A 10,731-nucleotide genomic window follows, 5' to 3' on the forward strand; every position below is an offset into this window, starting at 1 on the left:
TATGAGCCTGAGGAAGGGGTGTGGGTGCAAGGCTTGAGCCCACGGTACGCCATGCGCCCTCAGTGCTGACCTTAGTTGAAGGTAAAGAAAGAAGGACTCGCCGGGAAGATCATAAAATTCTCTTAAGTCCTGAAACGCACGGAGGCCGTTCTTATCATAAATATCCTCCAGAGTATGCACTCCCCTCCTTTGCCATTGAGGAATATTAACCGGCTTGTGTCCAACAAGTAATTGCTGGTTATTAAAAATTGGAGAGTCCAGGTGCCAAGGGCATTTAACCCCACACGACCTCTGTACATTACGCCACGTTTGGATCACGTGAGTTATGATCGGTCCATACCTCAGCCGGCATTTCGCAATAGAGACAGTGGAGTACACTACATCCTGCAATCTTAGCGGAGACACCGCCGCCGCTTCTAAGGAGCGCCACGATACAGCCTCTACAGGGTCTAGCCAGCACATCAGAGGTCTCAGTGAAAAGGACCAGAAATAAAGTTTAAAATCAGGGATTGCGAGGCCCCCATCTTGTTTCCTACGTTGAGTAGTAGCCCTTTTGATTCTCGGGCGTTTGTTATTCCAGACAAACTTAGATACCATCGATTGTACCTTGCGCCAGTGGTCTATTGGAGGGGGCAGGGGGAGCATTGAGCTAATAAAATTTATCCTAGGCAGGATGTTCATTTTGATTATGGAAGCCCGGGCTTGTAAGGAGTTAGGAAGGGACGACCACCTGTCTAGATCCTGGCGTATTTTATCATAAGTACCCGTGAAGTTGTACTTAGTAGTTTGGTTCAGCGTGGGGAATATCTCTATGCCCAGGTATTTAAAATGTTCTACTATGGGGATATCAGCTGGTAGTCGTACCGCCTTGGCCAGTTCATTAAGAGGTAGGCAGGCTGATTTGTTCCAGTTAATCTTAAAACCTGACAATTTACCAAAGTCGTCGATTATCCTCAATAATTTTGTGGCCGACCGGGAGGGGTCGTCCATGAAAATCAGCAGGTCATCCGCATAGAGAGCAATTTTGTGTGGAGTATTGTTGACCATTATGGGGACGATGTCCTCCGATTGCCTAATAAATTGGGCCAAAGGTTCGAGGGAAAGCGCGAACAGTCCCGGGCTCAGAGGGCAACCCTGTCTAGAAGATCTGGAGACTGGAAAGAGTGTGGAACAGTTTTTGCCTGTCAGTATCATCGCAGACGGCGAGGCATACAGGACTTTAATCATATGAATAAAACTCTTTCCAAGACCCATGACCTCAAGTACCTTCCACAGGTATGACCACTCAAGTCTGTCAAACGCCTTCATGGCATCCAAAGACAGAACTGTGGATGGAGTTGTATTGTCTTTACTGTTATCGATTACATGCAACAGCCTCCTAAGATTATCTGCAGCCAGACGCCCCGGGATAAAACCAGTTTGATCGCAGTGTACCAATACAGGCATAAATCTCTGCAGGCGACGGGCCAGCACCTTGGCAAACACCTTTAAATCGGCCCCGAGAAGACTCAAGGGTCTATAGCTACCACAATCATTGGGATCTTTGTCCTTTTTGAGAAGTAAAGAAATCAACGCCATATTGACATCTCTTGAGAACTCCCCTTGTTCGATAGCGTAATTGATCATATCGAGCATCAATGGACCCAGTTGGTCCCAGAAAGCTAAATACACTTCGGGTGGAATACCATCCCAGCCTGGCGCCTTACCCCTCTGCATTTCAACAATAGTCTCCCTCAATTCTACGAGAGTAATCGGTCTCCCCAGTTCCTTGGCCTCTTCCTCAGAAATGTGGGGTATCTCAAGCCCGCCGATGAACGATTCAAATCTAGAGTCATCCAGATTACCCTCTGAGCTATATAACTGTGAGTAAAACTCTTTAAAAGTGTCATTGATCTTTTTCGAATCAGTAGTGACTGCACCCTGGCTCGTCCTAATCGAGGGGATATCTGAGAAATGATCATTTGAGCGTATTTTCATTGCCAATAGATGGCTAGGTCTGGAGCCGTGAAAATAGTAATTTTGTCTTGTCCTATGTATCAAAAACTCAGACTGTTGTTTAAGTATGGAGTTTATTTCTTTTTTGACTATCTTACGTTGTGTGTTTAGTCGTTCATTATAGTCAGTTTGCAAGGATGCGTATAGGTCCGCATATAATGATTCCAGTCCTTCTAGCTTTTTTGACCGGGATTTTCGCAAATTGGAGGCAAATAGTGTGACATGACCCCTGATGAATCCTTTCAATGCGTTCCACAGGACCCTAGGGTCTTCTACTGTGCCAACGTTGATCTGCAAAAATTCTGCTAGTTTACTCCTGAACTCAGAACAGAAGTCATCGTTCTTTAGCAAGGTCGAATTAAAACGCCATCTGGGAGCTCTTGCGGAGAGCCTGCCAAAGGTTGCCGTAAGGAAAATCCCCTTGTGGTCTGAGAGAGCCAAGGGAACCAATGAGACATCGAAACTATCAAACATATTAGGGGACGCGAATGCATAGTCAATTCGAGAAAAGCTTTTGTGTCTGGCTGACAGGTGAGAGTAATCTCTGAGGGTGGGGTTGCATAAGCGCCAGAGGTCTGAGAGCCCCGTGTCTTTGGCCCACATCCTGAGGGCCTTAGAGGCCCGTTTCTGGTCGCTCGTTTCAGAGGGCCCAGACCTATCCATCTCCGCATCCCAGCACGCATTAAAATCGCCACCCACAATGAGAGCGTATCCATTAAGTTCCAACATATTCTTCGTGATTGTATTATAGAACGCTGAATCAAATGTGTTAGGAGCATACAATGCTATTATAGCCATCTTCCTATGCAAGAATTCAACTTTTGCTATAGTAATCCTTCCCTCCGTGTCCGACCATACATCCAAGATTTTGATATCAAGGTTACGTCTTGTAACTATGACTACTCCTTTCGTCTTATCATCGGCTGAGGATGCGGAGATAACGTGATATTGCCGATTTGCCAGTCTTGACACGTCACCTACCATTAAATGCGTCTCACTAAGGAGAGCAAGGTCAATATTTCTCCTCTTCAATAGCCAAAGGACACTGGCACGCTTGTGTGGGGCGTTAAGCCCTCCTGCGTTCCAAATTAAAATATTCAATTTAGCCATGGTCGAGCTTGTATAAGTGCGTAGAGAACATACCCGTGCAGCCAGGCTGAGTACAGAGGTGCCGATCCCGGCGGGCCCGGACGGTCAATCCCAGGAGTTCAGAGGAGGAACACTTACACATATATAAGACAACAGTACATAGAACACATAAAAATACCACCCCAGCTACAGCCCCCCCCCCTTCTACTCTAAACCCTAACCCACCCGTCCTACTATAAGTTCCTCTATACCCACTCTCCAATCCCCACCCTATGCCCCACCCACTGAGGATGGTCATCTTCCTATCACTTCCCACTAGAGACATGGATCAATAAGACGCTTCCCACTCCCACCCCCCTCTAGTTAAACCCCTGAGTAAACCCCCACTAGTCCAATAAACACAAATAATAATAAAAATTAAATTCAATAAAGATATCGGTCGAAAACCACCTGAGCACTGGCCCTAACATAAGACAACCATAATGGTAAAAATAGCCATTATTAAATAATAACTCCACATCAACCTGCAACCATCTATTTCCGAATCTGCGCTTCAACGTCGCAATGTTATGGCCCAAATGGGTACAGGAAAATTCAAAACAAAATTAAATTAAAGCATCCCAGCCGATAGTCTAAGGCAGGATCGGGTCACAGGTTAATTGTGCAAAATTGTGTGAACAATGTCAATTAAACAATGACAAAAATTAGAAAGGGAAAAAAGGGGTTATGGTTAAAGTGCACCCCTGAAGCAGTCCCTCTGATCAGGCACAACGGCTGACATGACATAACCTATGTAAGAATCGACAATAATAGGAAAAGGAAAAAGAGGGTTATGGCTAAAGTGCAAGCAAAGTTAAACTTGACCCAGCCTGTTATCACATATTTATGTATATTCGTTCGAGAGCCAACATGAACCTTGGCCCTAACATGACAGCTATAATGGAAAAATTAGCCATTATTATATAATTACTCAGCATCAACCCTGTGACCAACTACCTCGTAGTCTGCATATTAATGTTGCAACATTATAGTATAAATGGAAAAAGGAAAATTCAAAACAAAATCTAAGCATATCAGCAGTTAGTCTAAGGTAGGATCGAATCACAGTTACATTGCTCATTCAAATGCCATTAAAACAGCGACAATAATAGAAAAAGGAAAAAGAGGGTTATGGCTAAAGTGCAAGCAAAGCTAAACCTAAGCCAGCCTGTTATCACATATTTTATGTATATTCGGTCGAGAGCCAACGTGAGCCTTGGCCCTAACATGACAGCTATAATGGAAAAATTAGCCATTAATATATAATTACTCAGCATCAACCTGTAACCATCTACCCTGGAGTCTGCATATTAATGTATCAACGTTATAGCATAAGTGCCTCACGGAAAATTCAAAACAAAATTAAGGCGAGCCAGTAGTTAGTCCAAGGTAGAACCGGATCACATTTAAATTGCTCATTCAAATGCCATTAAAACATATAGGAAAATTCAATACAAAATTAAATTAAAGCATCCCAGCCGATAGTCCAAGGCAGGTTCGGGTCACAGGTTAATTGCTCATTCAATTGCCCTTAAAACAGCGACACTAATTATTATATAATTACTCAGCATCAACCTGTAACCATCTACCCTGGAGTCTGCATATTAATGTATCAACGTTATAGCATAAGTGCCTCACGGAAAATTCAAAACAAAATTAAGGCGAGTCAATAGTTAGTCCAAGGTAGAACCGGATCACATTTAAATCGCGCATATAGATGACATAAAAACAGCGACAATAGGAAAGAGAAAAAAAAAAAAGGAAGAGAGGGTAATGGCTAGAGTGCAAGCCATATAACCATATAGCCATTAAGTGCAAGCCATACCCGACCCAACCTGTTATCAAATATTGTTTATGCATATTCAACCGACCTTGGCATCTACTTTGGATCACCAAAGCTCAAAACAACCTGGATATAAAAATAAAAAGCATACCAGAAGTTAGTTAGGGACTCGGTCACTCTTGAACTGTGCAAACCAATGTCCCTTTGAACAGCAACAGCAACCAAAATACGTAACCATTAACGAATGTCTCAGCGCAGACCATAGTCGAAGCCCGCTGGCTAGCCCGAGGCTAGCGCGTAAGCTAGTGACGAATCCGGATAGCACGTTAGCCTACTATGTACATTGTTCAGCTAGCTCGTTAGCTTCCAAAGGGGCGATACACAAGTACGACCATGAGGTCAGCTTTAGCAAGTAACAGAAGTCATTGGGAAGCCCCGCTAGTTGGATGGGCAGAGGACAGTTAGCATGTCTGGGCATGACAGCAAGTGTTTGTGAATAGTCGACCTAATCAATGTATATAGGCCCAAACCGCCAAGTCACTCACCCTCCATAGATATCAAGCAACAGACTCGGGTGTCTTCGCGAGATATTCCTTCGCTTTAGCCAACGACCAAAACAAACGCTGACCACCGACCTTCTCCAACACAGATAGTTTCGCGGGAGCGAATAACGTGGGCCTCAGGCCTAGTCTCCATAGCTTAGTCAGGACCACCTTGTACTCGGCTCTCTGAGCTTGAACCTCCGGTGTAAAGTCCTCGAAAATGGCCACTTTGTGATCGCCAAACCTCAGAGTACCCCTTCTGGTACGAGCCGACCGCATGATGATTTCTCTCTGTTGGAGTCTGTTCAGCTTGACTATGATGGGCCTCGGTTCTTTGTTCACGCCGGGAGAAAACCTGCCCGCTCTATAGGCCGACTCACAGATAGGAGGCGAGGGGAGGACGTCCGTCCCTAGTATCTTCTGCAGCAGTTCGGGCATGGTCTCAGAGAGACGGCCTTCACCGCTGGTCTCCGGTACTCCAACAATCCTGACGTTGTGGCGTCTATCCCGGGACTGCATCTCCTCCATCGCCGACTGTAGTTTGTTGACTTCAGCCTGCCTAGCCAGCAGGGCGGATTCAAGACCCGCCATCTTCTCACACTGTGATGATACCTCCGTCGTTAGCATGGCTAGTTCGTTAGCATTAGCCGATGAGGCAGCGTGAATCGTCTCCATCTTGTCTGTCAGCGGGACTACCGCCAGCCGTATTTCTTCTGATATCTCACGACGGAGGCTGATACAGAAATCCGCCAGCACTTGCTTCTGTGCTTCAGCGATGCGTGCCTCAGAGTCTGCGTGTACTTTCTTCTGTGCTTCAGCGATGCGTGTCTCAGAGTCTGCGTGTAGCTTGGTCATGACCAAGAGCACAGCTTCGCTTAACTCCCCGACAGCGGGAGACGGTACGGCCATGCTCGGCGGTGTCGGTGTCGTGCCTAATTCTTTCATGGCTCTGGTTTCCACCCCCGCCATCGTAGAAAGTCGAAAAAAGTTGATGAATGTATACTAAACACGACGACCTAGCAAACAGATAAAAAACAAATAAAAATAAAATAAAGACTAATGGGGAGAAACGTATATTCAGCACGGTAGAAGGGAGCTCATGTGAAAACACGTCTACTCCATGATCGCTCAGCCTACTGCAGGTTCAGTCCTAAAGTGTTTCTACTGTAGGTCCAGTCCTAAAGTGTTTCTACTGTAGGTTCAGTCCTAAAGTGTTTCTACTGTAGGTTCAGTCCTAAAGTGTTTCTACTGTAGGTTCAGTCCTAAAGTGTTTCTACTGTAGGCTCAGTCCTAAAGTGTTTCTACTGCAGGTTCAGTCCTAAAGTGTTTCTACTGTAGGCTCAGTCCTAAAGTGTTTCTACTGCAGGTTCAGTCCTAAAGTGTTTCTACTGTAGGTTCAGTCCTAAAGTGTTTCTACTGCAGGTTCAGTCCTACAGTGTTTCTACTGTAGGTCCAGTCCTAAAGTGTTTCTACTGTAGGTTCAGTCCTAAAGTGTTTCTACTGCAGGTTCAGTTCTAAAGTGTTTCTACTGCAGGTTCAGTTCTAAAGTGTTTCTACTGTAGGCTCAGTCCTAAAGTGTTTCTACTGTAGGTTCAGTCCTAAAGTGTTTCTACTGTAGGCTCAGTCCTAAAGTGTTTCTATATGACTGCAGGCTCGGCGCGGGTCAACCTGGTGGATGTAGATGGTCACACTGCTCTCCACTGGGCAGCGCTGGGTGGGAACGCTGAGGTCTGCCAGGTACTGATGGAGAATGGCATCAATCCCAATGTACAGGTATGAACACACAAACAAACACACATTCATATACACGCACACAATCACATTATCATTTTTGGAGTGTACTACACAAATTCTGATTTATAATTAGATCCCTCAGACAGAAGACCATATAAGCCCAACCATATAAATGACCGCTCTACCTCCTGAGCCACTAGTAATTAGCATATTATATTCACATTGCATGCACCCAGAGTGCTACAAATGAGGGATTTGCGATTGCTCCTGTCTGTGTACCTGTGTGTCTGTGTACCTGTGTGTCTGTGTACCTGTGTGTCTATGTACCTGTGTGTCTGTGTGTCTGTGTACCTGTGTGTCTGTGTACCTGTGTGTCTGTGTACCTGTGTGTCTATGTACCTGTGTGTCTGTGTGTCTATGTACCTGTGTGCCTGTACCTGTGTGTCTATGTACCTGTGTGTCTGTGTACCTGTGTGTCTATATACCTGTGTACCTGTGTGTACCTGTGTACCTGTGTGTACCTGTGTGTCTGTGTACCTGTGTGTCTGTGTACCTGTGTGTCTGTGTACCTGTGTGTCTGTGTACCTGTGTGTCTATATACCTGTGTACCTGTGTGTCTGTGTACCTGTGTGTCTGTGTGTCTGTGTACCTGTGTGTCTGTGTGTCTGTGTACCTGTGTGTCTGTGTACCTGTGTGTCTGTGTACCTGTGTGTCTATATACCTGTGTGTCTGTGTGTCTGTGTGTCTGTGTACCTGTGTGTCTGTGTGTCTGTGTACCTGTGTGTCTGTGTACCTGTGTGTACCTGTGTGTACCTGTGTGTCTGTGTACCTGTGTGTCTATGTACCTGTGTGTCTGTGTACCTGTGTGTCTATATACCTGTGTGTCTGTGTGTCTGTGTGTCTGTGTGTCTATGTACCTGTGTGTACCTGTGTGTACCTGTGTGTACCTGTGTGTCTATATACCTGTGTGTCTGTGTACCTGTGTGTCTGTGTACCTGTGTGTCTGTGTACCTGTGTGTCTGTGTACCTGTGTGTCTGTGTACCTGTGTGTTCATATACCTGAGTTGGTCTGTTCCAGCCATAGTTCATACAGCTCTAACCCAATTTAGATTACCACAGTATTGTGCCGTCAGAACAGTCTTGTGTTTGCAGGTTAAGTATTTAACGTTTGCTGTTGCACATTTGGCCACTCTCATCTTCTTATCAACCAGGAAATGCTCACATGAAACTTGTATTATAAGTTGATACATCTAGTGATCTATGCACTAAAAACAATGTATTTTCAGCAAATCTCTTAGTTACAGTAATATTGCGTTAGCTAAGCAGTGTTATGTTCAGGTATTTACAATGTTCGCTATTTGGTGAAACAGGACGGCTGGTCTGGCCAGAGCACTTTCACACTGCACTTTCTTTATAAAGGGAGACCAGTCACAGCTGTGGAAGTAGAATTGGATGTGTGAATGAATTATCAGGCGCGCCGTTATGGTTTATAAACACAAGTTAAGTGGTTAAGTGAGTGAGTGGTGAGCGTGCGATTCCAAAGATGAAGGACATGTGCAGGGGTGGGGGGGGGGCGGGGCGCACTCGCACGTTGCTATTCAGTTGTTAAGTCTGACGCCACGCGTGATTTATATTCATGCCCGGTGCCAAACGCTCCTCTTCAGACAGCGAGACATACTAGGAGCACAAGCCCCAGACAGTTTATTATGACTCAGATCTATTAAATCAACAAGGGACACAGCAGCACTGATGTTGAAAAGACCAGAGCCTCAGCCAACGCAGGAAGCTTGGCCCCGGAAACTGTTTATTGGAAGGTCGATACGTCACGACTTGACTTTATTCTATTACTGTATTACTTAATAGTGTTGTCATGATACCAATATTTTGACTTCGATACCGATACCAGCCTCACGATACCGGTTCTAAAACGATACCACGGCAAGAAACTAAAATATCAGGAAAAGTTATGGAATATAATATTAGATGACAGAACATGGGACATTCTATATCAATGTGTTTTTATTAATAATATTTGGTTTGTGTTCAGCCGACACTGTTGACAGGCTCACTACGCAAAGTGTGTGCTCTCTCACACACACACACTGCTCCGGTCACGCATCCACTCAACTCATAGAAAATACGACATCAGACTATTATTATAAAAGTATCGATAATAATTCAACTTATTAGTATTGGGCTGTTTTTAACGGCTGGGTATTGCAATACTTTTCTAGTATCTGTGTATCGTGCAACCCTATTACTTAATTAATTAATACTAATTTATAATGCTTGTCATTTAAGTATTTGATACATTTTCTACCTTTTTCCAAACACACAAATATTGATAAAAATTGCGCCCCTTGTGTGTAACCGTGCTGTGTAGGACCAGGCTGGGAGGACCCCTCTGCAGTGTGCTGCCTACGGAGGCTACATCAACTGCATGGCTGTCCTCATGGAGAACAACGCAGACACCAACATACAGGACAAAGAGGTACATAGTGCACTTCAGGGCCCCGTCCCTAATCCAAACGTAAACAAACTGGTAGCCGCGGCAACAGAATGGAGACTTTTTTTCACACGCTAGCTGTTGGATTAATACAATGCTGGTTCATTACAACTGCTCTTAATACAATGATTAAGTAAATATAGTTTATGTGACAGTAAAAGGTTTGTTTACATTGTTAATGTTTGTAAAGTAAGTAAATAAAACAGAGACCTATATTCTGACTTCCAATGCGTTAAGAAAGTTCTTATTAGATTAGATTCAAATGGATTATCATTATACAGCACAAGTACAGTACAGCAAAAAGAAGTTTGACATCCAACCAGAGTGCAAATGTAACAGTATTTCCCACAGGATTTTCAGAGACTATGGGCGGTGGACCTCTGACCCTCTAGGGGGGTCCGGGGGCATGCCCCCAGGAACTTTTTTTTTTGTGTACTTTTTAAAGTTAAATGCATCAATCTGGTGCACTTTGAGGACAAAATAAAGAGGCTAGATCTATGATGAACTTTTTTAGAACTGGTTTATTTTTTAGAAAAAAAAAATAGTTATAGTGGATTACTATTACGACTACTACCACTGCCAATACTACTGATACATCCCTATTGACAAACTTTATATTTAAAAAAATTGTTTAAAAAAAATATATATATATTTTTCTTTTTTTAATTAACTTATTTTTTGGGTTCATTATACAACTGTGGCGGGACTAATTAGACTGTGTTAGGTAATTAATGGGAAACCCTGAGTAAAGTGCAACAGCACTGTACAGGTGATTAAACTGGGTACAAAATATACAAATTAGTACTACTGAGTAATAGTGCTAATCAGATGTATGTACAGAGTTGTAATATTAATATGTACAGTGATACAGGTATAAAGACAGTATGGTCATAGTCATACTGGCCAGCAGCGTAAGAGTAGGATATGTACGGATATAGATATAGTATCCACAGATATATGAATATACCCCACATTTATATGGTCCAAAAACACGAGACGATAAGACGATTATGGCTTTAATAGACGCTGTATGTGACTCTACA

The 10,731-nt window shown here is 43.8% G+C and overlaps 1 protein-coding gene across 1 annotated transcript in view; it reads left to right on the forward strand.

The window, feature by feature from the left end:
• The window catches only part of invs (inversin), an 81,842-nt gene that overhangs the window by 33,082 nt on the left and 38,029 nt on the right, over window positions 1-10,731 (forward strand). Inside the window, exons 5-6 of the mRNA XM_084336988.1 lie at window positions 7,100-7,221; window positions 9,566-9,673. Of these exons, the coding sequence (XP_084193114.1) occupies window positions 7,100-7,221; window positions 9,566-9,673 (230 nt within the window). The remainder of the gene's footprint in view (window positions 1-7,099; window positions 7,222-9,565; window positions 9,674-10,731) is intronic.

Source organism: Notolepis coatsorum, assembly GCF_963971535.1.
Source record: "Notolepis coatsorum genome assembly, chromosome: 19".
NCBI lineage: Eukaryota > Metazoa > Chordata > Actinopteri > Aulopiformes > Paralepididae > Notolepis > Notolepis coatsorum.